Genomic DNA, 21226 nt, shown 5'->3' with positions numbered 1-21226 from the left:
TAAAACGTGATTTTAAGAAAAAGTTTATAAATGTTAAACATAACGACCTCCTTAAAAAAGACAACAATTAACAAGATGTTCATATGAGATTGAGCTATCCCCTGCGGCCGTTTTATAATTGTCTTTTACCTGTCTGGTGTTTTAACTTTGTTAGCCCCGCCCCTCCCTATGTACTGCACTATTCGGAAATGACGCCAGAGAAGGGATCGGCTATCGTTAGCCCTGCCTATCAACCGACATGCAACACCTCACATCTCGTAAATACATGTTCTTCCTTGTAGAAACAATATAACCGAGCCGCTCTCCGGTGAGATTCAGTAGTTTGCAGAGGGCCCGTTTGCAGTGATCGCGATGGGGAAAATAGAGTGGGCGATGTGGGCCAATGAGCAGGCTCTGGCTTCGGGTCTCAGTGAGTATAAAACTTTTTCTAAAGATTCAATAAAAATAGAAATCTTTACTGTATTGAAAATAAATTATTGACTGATTACGTTACAGCAGCATTATAATTCAAACAGAAATATTTTGACAAATGTTTTGTTTTTTTAATCTGCCTTCAAGTTAACCAATTAGACAGGTTTGCTCCATTAATAATGTATTTTTCATGCCACACATTATAACATTATATTAAGCTGTAACTTCAACCTGTTTTAATAAGGAAATAAACTGCATCTCAGTGTCATGTCACTGTACAATTTAACATGATCTTGTCTCGAAAAAGGTTTGCTGTTTGTTGTAAGTTTTAATTTTGTCTTTCTGCTTCCTTCTTTCAGTTCTCCTCACTGGAGGCATTGTGGGGGTGGCAGGACAGTTCAGAGGCTGGCAGTTTGCTGCTTATGCTATGTATCCTTTGTACTTAATAAACCAGAACTAGATAGAATTTAATCCAAATAAGTGACAGTCAATTTATTTATTTTTTAAATCATACTAAAATCTCTGTTTAGCCTTTGTATGTCACCCTTTACGTACATTTGGATCCTGTGAAAGGATTAAAAAAAAACACACAAACAGATGTGAATTATTAGTGGCGTACTAATTTAAAGCCACTACTTGTGTCATTCAAACCTGGCCTTATATTCTATTGTACAGCTGGACTCAAACCTGTCTACTTTCATTTGAATAATCATAGTTTATCATTGGTGAAAACATAACATAGAAGAAGTTTTTTCATCTGGCATTCTTACCATATTTTGCACTTATTCTCATTTGTACTTGGAACAAATCAGTCCAATCATCATCATCTTGTCCAAGTGAACCGGCTCACCGTAACATATTTTAATATAAATGAATGTCTTATTATAGTTATGATGTGAGGAGTGAATCTTGTGAAATGAATCATTCTTGACAGAAATGTAGCGCTGCTGGAGCATTTGTGTGTCTACTTGAGTATCCACGAAGCAAGAGGACCAAGGGTACAAGTGTGGAGAGAACGTATGCAATTTTTACGTTTTAGTTTGTTTGCAACATGTAGACTGTATCTTCAAAGTGTCAAGTTCATTGACGATTTGCCTGAATACCATTGCTCACTCATGTGTCTTGTTCTCTCTCAGGGGCCAGTACTGCTTCACTGTATGTGTGAAATCCTTTGGGCCATTAACAAGGAACTACTATGTCAGAGCATTTTTACATGCCGCGTAAGTGTTACACTCACCACTTTCCTTTGTTAGACTGCATTCCTGTTATTCACAGTCAGTATTTCCAACATTGGACAAATACTGGCCTTATTGTCTTGTGTCTTTACATGTCCTTTCTGCATTCCATAGACTCAGTGTACCTGCAGGTTTTCTGCTTGCTACTGTCCTCGGGTGTGTGTGCCTGGGCATTGCCAGCCTTATCTACCTTGCAGTAAGTGGGCAGCTCTCACCACAATAATCTCCAGTTTGTATATTTACTTTAATAAAGTAGTTAGATGAGACTTGAAGTGTTAAGTTCTCAGAAACAAGGAAGTAGAAACAAGGAAGAGATTGTTTCATTACTGGTATCTCCGTTGAGACATGGCCTTTTTGTTGTGAAATCTGACCAGTCAGAGGTGTGCCTGAATTCTTAAACAAACCTAGATGTGTCAAGAAACCAAAGATATAAAGCTTTCAATGTAGTACAGTTTATCTAATTATAATTATGCAAACAACTGACTAACACTGCCACTATAACATATATGTTATTATTATTGACGAGATTTTAATTGTTTACAGGCATGCTTACTTTATCTTGCTCTAGCCAAACACTACTGACTATTTTTTGTCAACACCTTGTTTTTCTAGGCAGCTATCCGAGGTGAGCACTGGGAGCCCATTCTTCCAAAGAAGGAGATGGTCAGAAAGCCAGATGACAGCATGAAGAATCCACCTCAGAATCCACCCCCAAGACCTCCTCCTGAGACGCGCAGAAAACGGGTCGACGACCTGGAGGGAGCAGCCTATGACAACCCCATCCCTGTTGGCGAGTAACCAGCCCATTGCGCCACCCTCTGTACTCCTGTTCCTTACTGCTTGAGACATTGGTACAAAACCAGTCATATGTCACCAGTTTCACGGTTTATGGACAAATAACGTTTTCTGAAGTTAAGAAAAAGCTTGTGACTTCACTACATGTTGGGTCTACTTCTTCTTCCCTCAACCTGCAGATAAATAGCGTATAAACAGAGAAAAAGGTTTATTAGCAATAATTTAGAATTCTATGAAGGATGGGTAAAATGAATGTTACTTTTGAACAAATAAAAACATGCACCAGAAGTTAAATGTAAATGTTATCGCTGCTCAGTGCAAAGAGATTACAAAAGTTGTCAAGTCAGAAGACTGTAGGTAACTTAGATTTTTTGCCGGCTATTTTTTAAGATGTGCTGTTTTCTCTGCCAACCATTGTCCAGTATATTCTGCAATGCCATGCATAGACAACACATTGTATTATTAATAACTTTTTCTATATGTGTGTTTGTGTATTTAATGAGGTCAATTGATCACAATACTGTAAGACTATGCATCGGTATTTTCTACAAATAAATAGACAATTAGGTCTTGGTTGTGTCACATTGATATTAGTCATTTATTATTATTGTTATTATTTTGTCTGTACTTTGATGTATTGTAAATAAATCCATTGTGACCCCGAATCATAAACCCTCCTTGGTTTGTATTTTCATATGTTGTCTTTTATAAGTTCCGTTTGGATGATTATTTTAAGTTATGATATTTGCCACTTCTCCATTTCGCAAACACACAGAATTTCAATACATTGGAGTTTCCCTTTTTTAGGTGTAATTCCTATATATCATTTCATTTAATTTAGCTGACACTTTTATCCAAATCCACTTAAAACGTATTTCTTATAGTTTGTTAGAGTGTTGTTATTTATCTGGCTAGTTGTCAGACAAGTTCTGCATGTTTCTGTCACTTCTATTTTCATGTCTCCAGGTTTCTTTTTGTCATTCACAGCTGACTTGTTAAGCAGCTGTACTCTGTGTGAAAACCACAGAGGTACTGTGATACTTCCTCATTTTATTTTGTGGGGCTGTAACATGTGAGGCACATAACCGATGTACAGTAGTTATTTGATTTACATATTTATGATTATGTAATAATAACTGATAAAAAAATGTAGGTTGGATTGCTAAAGTAGCTTCTATGAAACATGTTTGTTTTTTGAAAATATCCGTCTTTTTAAAATAAATGCAGTGTTTTGTCGAGCTTGTAATGCAGAGCTCGAAACAATTAAAGTTTTTTAAAAACCTGCCAGGCAGTTTTTTTCCAGGTTAATGCTGCCACCTCCTGCTGTATGACAGAACTACAAAACATACTCAGTTGATTTGGAGCAGTATGTGTTAGAGAGTTTCAGGCAAAGTGAGGCTTAACAATTTCATTTACACAGCACGATTCATGCACTGTGGCTGTTTCAAAGCACTTTAAAGGCTTTAACCCTTGAAGAGAAATGTATAACAAAACAGAGAAATACAAATCTCCTCGAGATACAAAAACAAGTGCATTTAAGATACAGAACAAATTAAAAAATATGAGAAAGAAAAGAAATACAACAAGTGACAACCACCAACAAAAGACAAATTACAGTTCCTATGCCATGACTGTATGAGCAAAAATACTATCTTTATGATTTGACATTTCCTGTTAATTCTTTCTCATGAGAATATGTTGACATGCTGACGTTTTTTTATGTTTAATTTATAACTTACATTCGCCTGTTTTGATTTTGAACATAGTCTTTTTAATTTGTATTTTAATGGATATTTAACAATTAATAATACACAGTATTTATAAAGAGAGCTTTTCCTAGTTCTCAAAGACGCTTTACAATAAATAAGAGAAAAAAATAACACAGTCCTGAGCTGAGTTGAAGAAGGGGGATTGGCCAGAGTATTATGAATTGAAAACAAGAGACAACAGGTGAATGTTGAGTACTTTTACTTATAACAGAGTATTCCTGCTCTTTTGGTAGATATACTTTACTTAAGTACAAGATCAGAGTACTTCTTACACCTATGTTATAATAGTATGTGAAAAACTTGACCACAAAACGAAAAGTTATTGATGCAATTTTCATCTGTCCTGTGGGTGGCAGCAGCACACACAGAACCGTTGAATCTGTAAGACGAAGAAGACAACAAACCAATGGAGTGACCGTCATTTCATTGCTTTGCTGTGTCTGTCAGCTAACCAAAAAACGACTTTAATCGCGATTAACTGACGTGTATGTGTCCCATGAGCAGTGGACAATGTCTACCCGGGCTTTGCGAAGGCTCAAAGGGAAGCAGCGGGGTCAAGAGGCCCTGGACGCCGTGGATCTCACTTTAGATAACAGCCCGGAGGAGCAGCTGGACAGGGCTAGTGTTTCCCCCCCGTCTGATAGCAAAGGCAGAAAGGCAAAGAAAAACAAAGCTCAGAAAAACTTCAGCAACATTTATGAACTGGTAAGGTGTTGGTGTAGACTTGATGTTACTGTTAACCAACGTTACTGTGTGTTTCCTTGATGTTTGGAGCGAGCTCTCTGTTGGTAAACCATGCTAACTCAAGCTAGCCGTGTCGCGTCAACGTTAGCTCACCTTCAGTTTAATCAAATAAACTAACAAACAACACAAGTGAAAGTTAGCCAAGAAACTAACGTTACTAGGAAGTAGTCCATACCAACCTTAAGAAAACACTGACAACAAAGATCCATTTGACTGTAGAGCCGACATGTTTGCCTGCATTTAAATTGTGTTTTATAGTGAAACAAAATAGAGATATAATATAGCTACCCCACTTAAAGGTTAAGACAGTCATTTGTTTTTTATTTTGTTCTAATTTTAGACAGAGGATTTTTCAAAACTAACAGTCATGTTGAATATTGACTTTGATCCAACCAGTATAAATAATGTAGTGGAACTTGAATCCATACTACTGTACCTAGAAAGAGTTTTTAAAGCTAAAAGTAAACGAATGATTTGAGCAGTCATGAAGCAATATTTGGTCTGTGTTATGAAGCAAATGATCACTTTTAATCAAGACATCACATCATCATCATTATTAAATTAAGGATATGTGTTCTTTACATCAATTTCATCCCACATCAATATCATAAAAAATCACTCAATAATAGCATGACTGATATCAGTTGTTCTGGTTATTAATAGTTATGACACAGTGGGCCCAGCACTTTAGGTTTGCAATGTTCAATCCAGTAATGTTTTCTTTTTACTGTCTTTTAAAAATGCTTTATCCAACACACTCTTTTACCAATGTATCTTTCTTTACTAGATATGTGATGCAGACAATGAGGCAGAGGTAATCTCACCTGATGAAGAAGCAGATAAACCAGATGAAAATAAAACAAGTGGCACAGGAAAAAAGGATCACATTGAGAAAACAGATCAAAAGCAAGAGAATGCATCTACTAAGGTAAAGATGAAGCAATGTAAGGATTAGTGTCTCTAATCCTCTGCTCGAGTTGCATATTCATTTCTAATGTAAATGTGCATTTTTGACCATATTAAACTCATCTCTCTTTACCTTAACAGCCGTCTGGAGACAGAGTTAAAAAGAAGAAGAAAAAGAAGAAGACCAAAGTGACAACAGAAGGACAGGTACATTTGTTGAGAAAGGATTTAATTTCACAATTAATTAGTTAACAGTTAAACGTTGTCTCACCTCTTTTTATTAAATGATTTTCAGGAGGCTGTACCAGAGGATAACATTGATTTAATACTGGAGAATCTGGAGCAGTCCAGTGGACTAGGTTTGCAAAATGAAGATTGCGGAGGCTCCGACAGAAGATCTGTGCTACATGTGGAGCACAGGTTAGAAGACAAACCTCTCTCATGTAGAAACAATTGATAGATTCAGATCGGATATCTCTGCATAACATTCACATGAACACAACACTCCAGTAGTTATTTTGTTAGATACATCCAAGCTGAATAAGGCTCCAAAATAAGCACATGAATATGTTTATTGTAGTAGTAATACTAAAATATGTCTTTACCAGTGAACAACTTACATGACTGGGTCAATGATCAGTACAGTAGCCATTGTTACTATAATATACATTTCTGTGATTCCTTATAGCCCCCATATGGTGGCGCTTGACTCACGCAAGAAAAGTACAGTATTTGGAGTCTGTCTATCTCAGGAGTGCAAGGCATTGAATTAACAGTTGTTTACACAATTGTTGAATTATGTTGCACTTGTGACTACACAACCAGGGACGTCAGAAGATGTCATTTCAATTAGCTACAGAACAAGATAATGTGATACCTAATGCTAACATTGATGGCCAATATTAAATGTGCACACTATGCATTAAACTAAAACATGAAGACTTTTATAGGTTTTTTTCATTTACCTTCATGGAAACCATATTTAACAATATTTATTTTATATTTTTTAGAAGATGTAGTTAAAAGTTAGAAGTTGACTTTTTGTGCCTTGAAACAGGCAAAAGAAATCTGTACACTGACATTTACAAAATATGAGGCTTTGATCAGGGGTACCACTGGTGTGATTACTTACTGTCAACGTTTTATCAAGTATGGTTAGCAGTCAACTGACATTGTAAGCCTGTCGTAATCTGAATGTAATTCTTCTGTGTGAATTAATAAGGAACCTCAACCCAGAGACGGAGCTGAAGAGATATTTTGGGGCTCGAGCTGTTCAGGGGGATCAAAGGTAAAAAGAAAAAAATGTGAGACTGTTTCGATTTAAATTGCCGACCTCATTTGTAAGATGTCGTATATTCTTGTTCTCATTCTTATGTCGTTTTTTTTTTTTTTTTAAAGAACTCGACAGAGAAACAGACAGTTTCACCGTAGCACCTGGATGACCAGTCCTAAAGACAGCTGGCCTCGCTTTAGCCGCCCAGGTAGGCTTTTCCTTACGCCTGTCTGAAGCATAGCTTTTTTATATGCATCATTTCAGGCTGAAACTCTCTATTTAAATGTTGTCCTATATCAAAAATGTTGTAAAAAGTTGTATTAAGATTCATATTACAGAGTAAATGGTGATATTATTTTAAAGGCCCACCAGTTATGTACTCTTGCTTATTCAATTATATAACTGTTATATATAGTTTTTGCCATTTACTACTCTGTTGTGTCATTCTTTTAGTTTTCTTTACCATTTTTTTGGGGCGTTTTTGCCTTTTTGTCTTGATAAATTAACTTTATTATTTATATAGCACCAAATCATAACAGAAGTTGACCCAAGATTATTTTCTTTAACAACAGTTTTAGTGGTACTTACATTTACAGACATACTGACAGCAATCCGCTCAATATCTTGTCCCTCCTTTTGATGTCTCCACAGGAATCTCAATGACCCTACTGCAGACAAAGGATGGCATTCAGTACTTCACCTTTGAGCATGGTCGGGACTACCAACAAATACAGTTCAAGTTCCTGGATGCTGTCGAATCCATGGATCCCAACAACATTGTGGTAAAACAACCAGCCGATAAGTTTGCTGTGCACTTTGCTGTGTTTGCTGTGGTGTTAGTGTGTTTAATTTAGGACATTTTAAATCGGGCATCCTCAGTAATGATGTTACCAGGGATGCATGAATGAATCGTGATATTGTTTGGCAAGAATGACCTCGTAACATCCCAAATAAAATGTCTTTCAGAATCTTAATTTATAAAAATTCAATAAATTACATTCATAATCATAAGACTGTATTTCTAAAACTTTTAAGAGACAAGTAAGCGTTTATCCCATTGAGCTGTGTGGCAGAAAACACAGCGTGCATTCACTAAGCTTAAAATTCTGCTGCCGGCCTCTAGTGAGCTTGAAATAAATGTTGAGATTTGAGGTTATTATGCATGTGCTGTCTTTGATAGTATTTTACAGGCAAGACCCAGGCCAATGGCAGTTTGCCTTCTTCTATGCCAACATTCTGACAATCCACAGTTGCACACATAGTTCAGCAACATGCATTATTCACTTTTTCTCCCACTTGCTTCCTAACTTTGCAACAGGAGGTTGAAAGCATTTCTGTCTTTATGTCTTTGTCCTTCCCTGTCAAAATGACCGTTGTCCCTTCTCTTTTTCTCCAGGCCTTGTTGCAGTTGAACCCCTACCACATTGATTCTTTGTTGCAGCTCTCTGATGTCTGCCGCATTCAAGAGGATCAGGAGATGGCAAGGGACCTCATTGGTGAGATTCATGGACTCCTTCTCTAAATCCGCCTTTGAAACCAAATACTGATAATGTTTTGATTGCCATACGATTACCCGAAAGTCGTTTAATTGAGATATATCTATTTTAAAGCAAATCATTTAGGGTACCTTAGATGTGTGCATCCTTACACGAAACTGAGAAATCAAAACATACAAAATAAAAATGTGCCATCTCAAAAATAACTGCAATCAGAAGGTAAAATAGCCTAAATATCCGCATCCAAAACTTGCTTGGTCAGTCCTCTGATGATTCCTTAATTTGTCAGATTATCAAACTAAATAGTTGTGGTTAATCTACAGCTCACCGTCAGTGTGCTTTGGTTAAATGTAAACCAACAAAGCAGCCACTTTTAAAAAGTTCATGCTCAGGCAAGCACATTACTTTATTACAGGCACTCTGATTGACTTTAAAGATAAAATGGTTAATGTAATGTAGAAGACTAAAGGGGTCATTGAACTAATTGCATTTGTCTTTGCTAATTGAATTTAGTTTAAATCAACCTCAATTGAACTAAAATAAGTGAGTGGCCTTTGGTTTTCTGTTCTGTTCTTTGGGATGCAAAGCCCTGCTGGTCAAGTCAAAACCTCAACAGACTCCTCTCAACACCTGCAACTATGTGTCTCTGTTCAGTACTGCTTACATACACTGTGCCCTACCCAGTTTGAGAATACTTCACTGAAAATGTTCTGTCAATTTTTTCAGAGAGGGCTATGTACAGCTTTGAGTGCGCCTTTCATCCTTTATTCAGTCTGACCTCAAGTACCAGCAGACTGGATTATCTGCGAACAGAGAACAGGTTGGTCATTTCTTTAATGCTTTTATTAGACACCTTGCTATTTTATTGACGCATCTGTCCCTCTAGATTATCGTTTGTAACATTTGCTCTGGACTCTCCATGTATTCTGTGCTTAATAAAGATGAAATTGAATTAAATTAAGTGTTCCTGAAAGACTATGATTCATGTCTGCTTGCAGGGCATTTTATCTGGCGCTTTATAAGCACATGATGTTCCTGGAGAAGAGAGGCTGCCCACGGACGGCTTTGGAGTACTGCAAACTCATCCTGAGGTACAAAGGGAAGAGCGCTGGGAATGACGAGATAAATAGTTAGGAGGAAACGGTCATAGTTTTAAACGAGATATTTTTAGAGAAAGAATTCCCTATTTTAAGGTTGACTGCAAACATAACTATTAACCCAGTGATTATCTCCCCAGTGTCTCACGACTAACACAGCTATTCTGTTCCTATTATGACCAGAACTAGCAGTCTAGACTCTCTTTCCTCTCTGTTCCCTCTTTAGTTTATTTATTTGACATCACATTAAATATTATTACAAACGGTTTGATTACACAGTAGCCAAACAAAAACAAGTATTATTTCCATAAATGGAGTAACCACAAACAGCAGTCATCCGACTAGGAAGATAGTCTTCAAAGGGTGTTAACTCAACTTTTGGTTTGTATGGTGACAGTGGTAATCCTCTTCAGGCATGGGAAGGAAGTCCCCAAAAATGATGTTGGTTGTATAAAAAGCTTTTATTTTTTATTCTGTGACCAGTGTGACTACTGATATTGATCAAAGATGCCCCCCTCTGAGGATATTTAAGTTGAAAAACAAAGGGACATGTGTTTGAAACTAGAACTATCTCATTTCCAAATATTTGCCTTTTTCTATGGCCGACAAGTAGTTGTTTTTTAAGACGTCTGAATGCTTCCACTCGTTATTAGACTTTAACAGTGAGATATTGAACTGCAGTCTGATGTAAGTGTTTGATGCACATGAGATGAAGTAATGTTGAATTATCATTACATTACATAGACCCCCTCAGTATCCTGCTGGTATGGAGACCACTTCAGTCAGTTAGGTGGTCTTTTCCCCGGCACTGCTGCCATCAGTCGGCCATAACTTGAGCTTTGAAGCCATAACATATAATGATGAATGCTTATCTATGATTTTCATCAAACTCTGGCTTCCTTACTTAATGACAGTGATGTTCTGGTCCTGTTGTAAAGCAGCAGTGTGGGAATAAAAGCAGACAGCTGTCCCTCTCTGACCTGCAGGCGCTAAATCCTAAAAGCACGTGTTTATTTCTATACCCTCTCAAACTATATTTGATATTTTTAAGCATGCTTTACTTGTATTAAATGCATTGCGGTTGATTTTGAAGGAAACCAGGAAATTGTATTTATTTCACTATCAATGTCATTTGTGCACAGTAGAGCCATTCCAGGGTAAGATAAGTGGATCTGCTGCCCAAGCATCCAAATGTACTTACAAAAAGCAGAGCTGTGGGACTTTTGCTGCCATCTGGTTTGTGATGTCATATTTATTTCACACTTAGTTGGCAACATTTGAAATTAAGCTAAATGTCAGCTATAACCACAGTACATTTAAGGACAGAACAGTCTGTCCCACATGTTGCAGGATGAGACTTTTATTTGCACTAATCAAAATTGACAGGCACCAACATGTCAGAGTAGATTTCAATGTCCTTGTAGAATGTGCAAAATGATGGTCAAATATTATGTGTGTATATTATTTAACTAAAAAACAATTGATAGGGAGGTTATATAAAGAATGTCTTCATAAAGCCATTTAGATGTGTCTTTTATTGCAAAGTAGGCTATTTAAAATAAAACAATCCCCTCAATAGAATCGTGCATTTTGAAAATAAACATACTAAAAGGCCAAACAAAGTCTGGTTGATAATATTCACTGCTGCCGATTTGAAACCTAGCGCTGTTGTAATTCTGTTCTGCAGAAAGAAACGTCATCGCTATCACAAGGGCTGGTGCTGACACGTCTAATCAGCCTATTTTTAATACCTTTCAAATTATGCTTAGGGGAAATTAGTTTCACTGGACATTACTACCGGTAAGATTTTTTCCGGTCAAAGTCTCGTAAATACTGCCTCACAGAAACACTGTCAAGGATTCAGATATTTGGTCTGTGTGTCTTTTGCTCAAGTGCCTGAAGTAACCATTTGCTTCCGATCTGCCTGTCTTTTATTAGCTTGGACCCAGACTCTGACCCCCTTTGCATGCTGCTGCTTATTGATTTCCTGACGCTGCGCTCCAGAGAGTACCATTCTCTCCTTCAGTTACATCAGGAGTGGGAGGTAAAGTATGCAGTGAAGTGCTAATGTATGCATATAGAGTATGTTCACCTTTTCAGTCTGATACAGAAATGGTTTGTTTTTGCTTTTCAGGAGCACAGAAATCTGTCTCAGCTGCCAAACTTTGCATTCTCCACTGCACTTTGCCATTTCCATCTCAGTCAGCAGGAAGATGTGGATCCTGACGAAAGTGAGAAAGAAAGACAAAAAGCCGATCAGCTGCTGCAGGACGCTCTCATCATGTTTCCTGGAGGTTAGATTCTCGAAAATGAACCACTATCACTCTATAAATATTATCTGACGCCTTTCTGACACACAATTCTACATGAAATATGAAACTTTCAATCATCAAAAAGGATCAATTCAAAATAGCCAGGTTTTCATTTGCTTACTTTACTATAAACCGCCCATAACTTACACAGGTTTCCAATAAGATCAACAAAAACACCTTAAAATTAAATAGTATACGTTTGAGTACACTAGACTGTTCTAACTAAAATATGAGAAGACTTTCAGTTTACAATGAAATGATTGCAATGTTGCTCTAGTTGGCACGGATTGGACCAATACTATTTTTGGACATTCCTGGTTTATGGCATGACTAAACACTGTCTACAGTATTTTATGGATTGTTAACCTATCAAATAACAAAAGCTTTATTTGTGTTCTTTCACCTACTTATGTTTCTGTGAATGTGTTTTCTGCAGTCTTGATTCCTCTACTTGATCTGTGTACTATGCAGCCAGATGCCTCAGTCAGCTCACATGTGTTCTTTGGCCCAAAGAGCCAGATGGGGTAGTGTATGCTCTCTTTGTTTTCTGAAGTAGCCATGACATTTTACCCCATTATAGTAATGAAGCATGGTTTGATTCATCATGCACACTGCGTAGACCTTAACTCTCAAACATTCATTATATCATTGGTACACATCTCTTCAAAGCTGTCATTTATATACTCCTTTTAAATCAACGTTGTTTTCCTTTATGATCCGTAACTTTAAAGAAGTCATCTTAACCTGATTGTCTGCAGGCAGCCCCCGGCCCTGGCTGAACTGACCGCTCTGTATGTTGGGAGGACGCACAGCCTGTGGAGGGAGGCAGCGGTAATGCTTTGGTTGGAAGAGTCTGTGAAGGAGGTGCTACGTCGAGTTGATGCCAAAGACCCTTTGGTGGAGGAGTGCCAAAACAAGTAAGATATCTTAATGAGCTGATTGCTACCTCATTTGTGAGTAACTATGCTCCAACAGTAACCATGACCCAATCTCTTTTAGGAGGAAGCAGAGGTACCAGAGTGCACCAAGGAACATCCATCGGCACGTCCTTCTCTCTGAGATCAAAGAAGCCACCTCAAGTCTTCCTATAGTAAAAAGAATTCTACTACTAATCTGCTACCTGATTTGAATTCAATTCACCACAAAGTCCTTAGTTCACCTTTTCCTAATTTTTAACAGCCTCACAAGCAAGAGGAATTTCATTCATTAACAACCGAGCTACAAGAAACATGCGGCCTCCCTGGCCCCAATCTAAGATTGTCTTATGCATGCTCCAATGTTCCCAAGTTTAAATCAGATTTCATGCTAAATAAGCCTGTGAATCAAATTTGGGATTCCTGTAAATATATCACAAATTCACAGATACAGTCCTTAATAAGTGCAACCATATGTGGCTATTTTTGTAAATGTATTTATACCAAAAATGAGTGTTTACAGTTTATTTTTTCAGACAAATAACGTGAGGCAGTGTGCATATATTTCTGACTATATTCAAGCAATAAGTCATTTCATAGCATGACTCACTCAACAGCGGATACAGAAAAAACATACTGCTTTTTAATGTAGGCCAGACTTAGTGTGTGATTCATATTGAATTGATTTGAATAACATTTGTATTTAGCTATTGAAATGTTAAAACCGTTAATCAAATTATAATATTGTGCACAAAAAGATCCACAAAGTATTGCAGAACAGCAGGCCTGGCATGAACAATAACATATAAAGATAAATATGAATATTATGGATCTACAGTCAGTGTACGTTACAAATCACATACCGTAATTTCCGGACTATAAGCCGCTACTTTTTTCCCGCGCTTTGAACCTCGCGGCTTATACAATGACGCGGCTAATTTATGGATTTTTCCCGCTTTCACAAGCTTCATGCCGCCAAAATGGGATTTTGAAAAAAAATAGACAAAAAACTGAGCACCGCCACATAATGTGACGTCAATCGAGCGTGCTCAAACTTCCCAGCATTCTGATTACGGTAGTCATTTTGTCACCCTCATCATGGCAAAGACACGGAGAAATGCATATGATGCAGCTTTCAAGTTGAAGGCGATCGATCTGGCAGTTGGAAAAGGAAATAGAGCTGCTGCACGGGAGCTTGGCCTTAATGAGTCGATGATAAGACGTTGGAAACAGCAGCGTGAGGAACTAACTCAGTGCAAAAAGACAACAAAAGCTTTCAGAGGGAAGAAAAGCAGATGGCCCGAACTAGAAAATGAGCTCAAAGACTGGATCAACACACAGAGAGCAGACGGCCGAGGTGTTTCAACTGTGCAGATCCGACTGAAAGCCAAAACAATTGCCACCGCAATGAAGTTTGAGGATTTTAGAGGTGGACCATCGTGGTGTCTAAGATTTATGAGACGTAAAGGCCTGTCCATCAGGGTACAAACGAGTCTGTGTCAGCAGCTCCCTCCCGACTACGAGGAAAAAGTTTCAAACTTCCGCAAAGATAGCGGAGCATTCCATCCATTTTTGTTCCAAGCCGTGTTTCGTTAAAGCCTGTGTAAAGTTCATTTGTTTCAATGTACCGGTAGGCACCTGCGGCTTATAGACATATGCGGCTTATTTATGTACAAAATACTTTTTTTTTTAAATTCAGTGGGTGCGGCTTATATTCAGGTGTGCTTAGTCCGGAAATTACGGTAAACTACTGCGGGGAAACTTCTCTACCCAGTGGTGGAAACACTGGGGTTATGTGATTGACTTGTAGTGTCTTTAAAGCCTTATACTAGTGTTTTATTTTTGGCAATTGTATTTATACTAAATCACATCACTTTTTGATGATGTGTTAGTATCATTACATGTTTTGCTCGCCAAAGAGCTCAATTTCTGTACTAATCTTACCTGCAATGGAAAAATGGTATTGGCTGTTTTGAGGAAGGTAACAGTGTGGTGCTACTTCGGAGGATGGCCGTATCCCTGCAGCCCTCTAATGAGTAATTTAAGTGTCAACAAAGATGGTAAAACTTGCCTTGCGTGTCTGTTTGATCCCCTCAGGAGGTGACTAGTCAGCCTGTCATGGGCTTTGACCCTCTGCCTCCGCTGGACTCTGTGATGTCGTACACTCGACCAGAGAGGTAACGAAGGGCAACATCTGTCCACATAAAATTCTAAAAAAACATCTGAATATTGTTCTTTACAAACCAACAGGATTTATATCCTCTGCTTTTTACTATAAAGTATTTTCTGCATGTGTCTATGTCTGCATATAGGCAACACGTTGGTGCCACCAATGAGAGTACATTGTCGCTGTTTTTCCGGTCTTTGTTGCCAAACTTCAATCTTCAGGTGAGTTGTATGCATGAGGCAAAATCACTGTGGCAAGAAAATTCTGTATTTTCAATAAATAAATAAAAAAGGCATATACACCTCAAAACTAAATCTATATGCTTTTGAATTGAGCTGCCTATCTCAGTATTAACCCTTGAATTAGAGCAAGTTCATCTTCTACCTGAAGAGCAAACCGTAGAGATTTCATCTGAAAACGAATCCTAGTGCTGCTGTATTCATGTATAATGAAAACTTTCGAGGACACAAATAAAAGCCGGTGGCTGTGTGGATTCAGGCACATCATGTGTTTAACAGCTTCAGGCCCAATACCTAAATAGAACAGCTCTGTAATAAATTGTCTAAGCTCACAAAGGATCTTGATGTTCTGATTTCCTGCCAGATGTCTTAATAATTGTCCTAATCATTGAAAGATCACAGTGTAAATTGTGTTTCATAAGTCTAGGGGTTGTTATTAAAAATGACTTAAATCACAGTGTGCCGTTTAGCAGGACCCTTCACGGCCTGTGAAGTCATGCACTTCTTAAGGTTCTTCAAAAACAAATTCCCACAAATGCTTGACTGAAGGAGTATTTCCCTGTAAGACTAACAGTTAGCCTGAGGCATTGACAACTGCAAAAATATCAAAGAAGGCATATGACCTTGTTACAGTTAATTCTACTAACCATTTCCCAGTGTTTCTGATGAACAAACAATAACCGCATTCATTAAGTGCAAAGTTGTTTGTGGCCCTGGCTTTGATGTCACATTCTTAATGTTGAAGCTAAATATTTTTCATTAAACATTAATAGGGTCATGTTATGGAGTCAAGTTGAATTTTGCCACGACAATCCTGAATGTTCCTGCTATTTACCCAATCTATCTCGTCGCACATAAAAAAAGGTTCTTACACTTCAACCATTCCTCAAAAAAAACTAGCCTTTTGAATTGTGCCACACTGTGCTTTACATTACATTGCTTTTCACGTGTTAGACGCTTTTAGCCAAAGCCACTTACATACATTCAATACTGTGGACAATCCCGCAGGAGCAATTTGGGGTTAAGTGTCTTGCCAAAGGACTATCACTACCCCACTGCGCCACAGCCTCCCTTCAATAAAGACTGCGTGTGTCCATAGTGACTTTGTTGTTTTAAAGGATGAGTTTATTCACAGAATTGACACAAAATCAATGTAGTTTGGTTACTATGAAGTGATTATAGATAATGGCTTCAGTTCTCCAACAAAAAGGGCAATGTCAAGGTGTAAATGTATTCTCAATTTAATTCCAGTGCTGTAACAGTAGGACTAAATAGGGCAAACTGTACATATTATGATGATGTTAATAAAGTAGGTACCATATTCCCCCCCTTCTTAGTCATCCTAAACTGTCCCTTTAAACTGCAATTCTTGAGTCATACTTGGTCCATTTAGTCATCAGCAACAAATGAGTGTTTGCTCGTTCTGCTCATTTACTCTACATTATTTGCTTGCCCCTTGTTCCTACATAGGCTGACCGTATGGTGACAAGCCCATTTTCATTTAGAGCACGAAAGTGAGATGTGTAATCACAAAACCACAGCAAACAGACGGGTCGTTTTAAAATAGACTCCAGATGATCAGTCAGTAGTCATTGTTGAGTTTGCTGGTAAGGTATCTGGACTTCTGGGAAACCCAAACGCATTCGAGATCTACGTTTTTAGCTTGTATTTCAGCCCCAAAGATATGAACAGATGGTATCTTGCCTATCTTAATAAATACAGCCAATCTTGAGTAGATCACCAGTTTAATTGTTTCATTATTTCAGCCTTATTGGATTATTTGAATACAAAATGCATCTTGACCGGTCCACTAGGGACTTGACGATTCAAAAGTAGGCAATGTGCTAACACTGCATAAATGACATGACTACACGTTAACACGTTCAGAAACTTGTTTTGATTCAAGCTTTCAGACTACCAGTATATGTATGGCATAACACAGTTAAACTCTTTTGGACATGCACACTGAAAGCTGCGTTATGGCACCATCACCTGCCATGAATAATAACAGAATCGTATGCTCAGCATAGCCCAATCATTTCTGAACCATAACCTGCCATCAGGATTATTTTTAAAATAATGTGAAGAATCAAAAGCTATGGTTCTGATAAAGGCCCTGCAAGACCAAGCATATCTGGTTTATGTCCTACAGGGTTAAAGTCAGGGGGCTTTGACAACTTTACGATGATTGAGGTGCTTAACATGAAACCGTATGTACCCAGTGGATCGTAAATGCTGTGCAAAGACATAATGTAATGTCTTAACTCATCATTAGCCTTTAAATGTACCGCCAGTGTGAAGCACAAACCAACTGAGGCAAATTGAGATGCATACATCAGGTTCACCCACATATTGAATATATGTAGGGCAGCTATACATGCTCAGAGTCATCAGATGGGCCTGAGGCATGTCTCCATCCGGAAAATTTCATCCATCCTGATCATGTTATTCACTTATAGAGAGGAAGAGATGCAATATGGATAAAGAAACAAAATTAATACTAGAGAAGACCTAGCAAAAACATAACACACACAACACAACATTATCCCTAGAATGTCCTGGTATTGTTTTGTTTTTTTAACATCATCATGAAAAGTACTTTGTTTTGATTAACTGCTTTTGCTTGGGTACCCAAAAAAATGGGATAATTTAAAGTCAATAACTAAAGAAAAACAGGGGACAAATACTTTGGATAGATTTCTTTCAACATCAAGGGATAACTGTCGAACCACTAGTTACTTTTGCAGGATAAAAAAAAAGCTAGAAAGTACTTTAAATTATTGATTTTGCTTATTGACTGACATCTCTTTTTCTCAATAAGGGTGGACCGAGGCAGGAGGATGAGTTGGAAGTGGCTCGCGCCGGACAGGAGCTGAACCAGGAAGTGAATCGTCTGATGGTAGCAATGAGAGACATGCTGGCAAACATCAGGTTTCAAGAGCCGCCGAGAGACGACAACCCCTACAGGGATGAGGAAGAGTGGGACTGAGAGGAGAGAGCCGAGGTGGAAAATAATAATGACATTAAGAAAAATGAAAATATTTAATGGGGTTAATAAATAATTTAGAAGAGCTGACGTGGGACAACTGAATAGTATTTTTTAAATTATCACAATTTCAGAGAACTGGACTGGACCTGGTTTTATGAGGTCGTCCAGTTCTCTGCCTTGTATGAAAACAGATGGTTATGAACGTGTCATGGCCCTTAAGGTTCTAAACTAAATTTAGCAGATCCAACATCTTCAGTCATTGTCAGTGACATATAATGGCCGCTACTCTTTCCTCTGGTTTATGGCTTTCAGAGACAATGGACCGAGTTATATCAACTATAAACAAAGTTGAAACAGTTCTTATGTTGAGTGGAAGTTTTTGTATTACAGATTCTAAATTAAGCTTGCCAACAGTTAATGTTTACTTTTGTTTTTTCACCACTGTTCAGTTTTTATTCTCACAGACTTGGGCAGATGGCTTTTATGGGAAATTAGTTCAACAACTTCCATCCAAAATCCATGTTAACTTTCCCATGGCTTAAAAATGTAGAGCGGAAAACGGAGAGCTAATTACACATCTTTTTTTATGTAATTATATATACAATATTAACCACCTTTTGTGTTTTTAAAAAGCACATATACTGAAAGGCATACCCCTCCTCAGACAATTGTGCCTCCTAGCAAAAAAAAACTTCTACAAAAAAAGTCATTTCTGGTGGGATTTATAATCACAACTGAATCTTGGTGAGATCCTGTTGGGATTGATAACGTTGATGCAACTCACATGCATCTAATTTCCCCTCAACAGGAATGAAGTGTAGTTGAGATTCCTGCTCATTTAAGCTTTCACTAAATTGAAATATCACTTTTTCTGTGATCCTATCACTACATTATTCAAGGAAAAACATATTGCTTAAGTGTTTAGTTTTTTTCACGTTGTCCTTTCTTAGGAAAACCACTGTCTGAAACTGATCACATTTTCATTGGGCTTCCAGCCTGTGTTTTTCATTTTGGTGTAAATGTTACCTTCACTGCAGGAAGTCTGCTGTTTCACTGCTCTGTTATGCTCACCCCCTCCTACTCTGTTTGCTCGATTCTCATTTTTGTGAGATTTGTACCGAACTTCACCCAATAAAATGGTACAGAGAGTTGACCCACTTCTTTCTAGTAGTCTGCTGTTGCCTGTCAAACTAGATTCAGTGCAAGAGTATGGCAGATGTTTTATACATTTTGCCTTAATTTGATTTTAATATTTCCTTTGCATGCTCACTCAGATACTAATGGCTTCCCTCAGTATGGCCATTTGATATTATATTGAAATTTTCATTCCTGCATTAGTAATGTGACACCAGATATTTCCCAGTTTCTCAATCTTGTGTTGCTGGTTTTTGTCATCATAATTGTGTCCTGAGTAAGGCTACAGAGATTTCGCACTCACATGGTTTTATTCTGGCAGAAGGAAGATCCTGTCTCATGACAGCAACTTATTTTGTCTTCCTGTCAAACCTCTCAAAAAAATGGATGTCACATCAGTTGTAGCTCTAATTTTGTATTACAATTAGCAAGCAAGCTTTTTGGATAGAAATATTTAAATCAAATTCAACCTAAAGGCTTATTTATCACAAAGAAGACATCAACTCTAGAATAAATCACTACACGTACTGTAGCTGATCATACATTAACTGTGTTACTCAGCTAACCACATGATCACAAAGTGTGACTGTGCTTGATTGTCAAATGATGTGATTGTTCCTAGTTCACCAGGAGCAATGTTTTGAGTATGAGAACGTTCATATGATCGTCAGTATAGAAAGGCTTTCATATTCTCAGAGGGAGCTGTTTGTTAGCATCAGACACCATCTGATGCAATGCTAATGCTGCAACCACTGATGCACAATTTTAATGTATGTAGATAATAACTTATCTTGTTTCCAATTCTGAGGTACTAAACCTCAGAGATCTAAAAACATATGAGTAGATTATTGACCTTGGTAACTTTGTTAAAAGCATGCGCATTTGAAGTCAAAAATGCACATGCAAATGCTAATGATTATATTCAGCATCCATTAATGTGAAGATTATTTTATAGATTAATAAAATAATAATTTAGTCAGATATTTTGTAATAATAGCATGTTGCAAGTTCCCAAAGCCCAGGGGGGTGTCTTCACAAGACTCAAACATGTCCAGATTATAAAGAAATCATCACATTTGAAAAGCTAAATTGAAAGAGACAATAATACTTTTATATAAACAATACATCGATTATTAAAATATTCATTAAAATAGCTTCATTATTGTCCATCAATCCATCTGTAATCATACTTAATGTATAGACATATAAATATACACTTTGCCATAATGCACATGTTATTTTACATGCCCTGTTTATTCTGATTAAAGTATATTGCCTACAGTTTTAATGACATAACATACTATACAAATAGAGATCTCTATCTGAACTACACCCCAATACAAAAAAGACCAAACTGTTGCTCAGATGTACCCGTTATGTTTGTGGACTGTTTTTGCAGAATTCATAAGAAGTGTTTTTATTAACAGGTTTTATGGTAAGGAAAAAATATGTTTGTAAGTGAGTCTGCTATTTAATCCAGACCTTAGCCAGCTACGGCAGTGCTACTCAAATTTTAACTAATGGACTGTTCAACATGTATAAGTAAATAACAACACATGGTGTCATGTTATAACAGTGCTTTTTGATAGGTAAGGAAAAAATCATCAAACACCAGCTTTTTGTTGATGACTTAAATAATGTATGGAGTGTCGTGTCTACACCAACAACAGTATTTTCTGCAAATAATTGATTTATCAGAGTGGGTTTAGCTGTAAAAAAATTGCAAGGAAGGTCTGCAAAGTCAA

General features: G+C 37.4%; 2 protein-coding genes across 2 annotated transcripts; both read left to right on the top strand.

The window, feature by feature from the left end:
* The first annotated feature begins 197 nt into the window (after window positions 1–197).
* LOC134863513 (cytochrome b-245 light chain) lies at window positions 198–3106 on the top strand. The gene is made up of 6 exons (XM_063882069.1): window positions 198–409; window positions 771–840; window positions 1354–1428; window positions 1548–1631; window positions 1761–1842; window positions 2259–3106. Exons 1-6 carry the CDS (start codon window positions 352–354, stop codon window positions 2442–2444), a joined length of 555 nt encoding a protein of 184 aa, XP_063738139.1. The 5' UTR covers window positions 198–351; the 3' UTR covers window positions 2445–3106.
* A 1484-nt stretch (window positions 3107–4590) lies between these two features.
* tcf25 (transcription factor 25 (basic helix-loop-helix)) lies at window positions 4591–19500 on the top strand. The gene is made up of 18 exons (XM_063881848.1): window positions 4591–4915; window positions 5742–5882; window positions 6002–6067; window positions 6156–6280; window positions 7083–7148; window positions 7259–7341; window positions 7785–7915; window positions 8530–8629; window positions 9356–9449; window positions 9628–9720; window positions 11665–11770; window positions 11861–12020; window positions 12475–12562; window positions 12797–12955; window positions 13038–13128; window positions 15050–15129; window positions 15265–15340; window positions 18180–19500. Exons 1-18 carry the CDS (start codon window positions 4721–4723, stop codon window positions 18345–18347), a joined length of 2022 nt encoding a protein of 673 aa, XP_063737918.1. The 5' UTR covers window positions 4591–4720; the 3' UTR covers window positions 18348–19500.
* Window positions 19501–21226: the final 1726 nt, after the last annotated feature.

This window comes from Eleginops maclovinus, chromosome 4 (assembly GCF_036324505.1).
Source record: "Eleginops maclovinus isolate JMC-PN-2008 ecotype Puerto Natales chromosome 4, JC_Emac_rtc_rv5, whole genome shotgun sequence".
In the NCBI taxonomy this organism is placed as follows: domain Eukaryota; kingdom Metazoa; phylum Chordata; class Actinopteri; order Perciformes; family Eleginopidae; genus Eleginops; species Eleginops maclovinus.
This window is presented reverse-complemented; position numbering and strand designations above follow the sequence as displayed.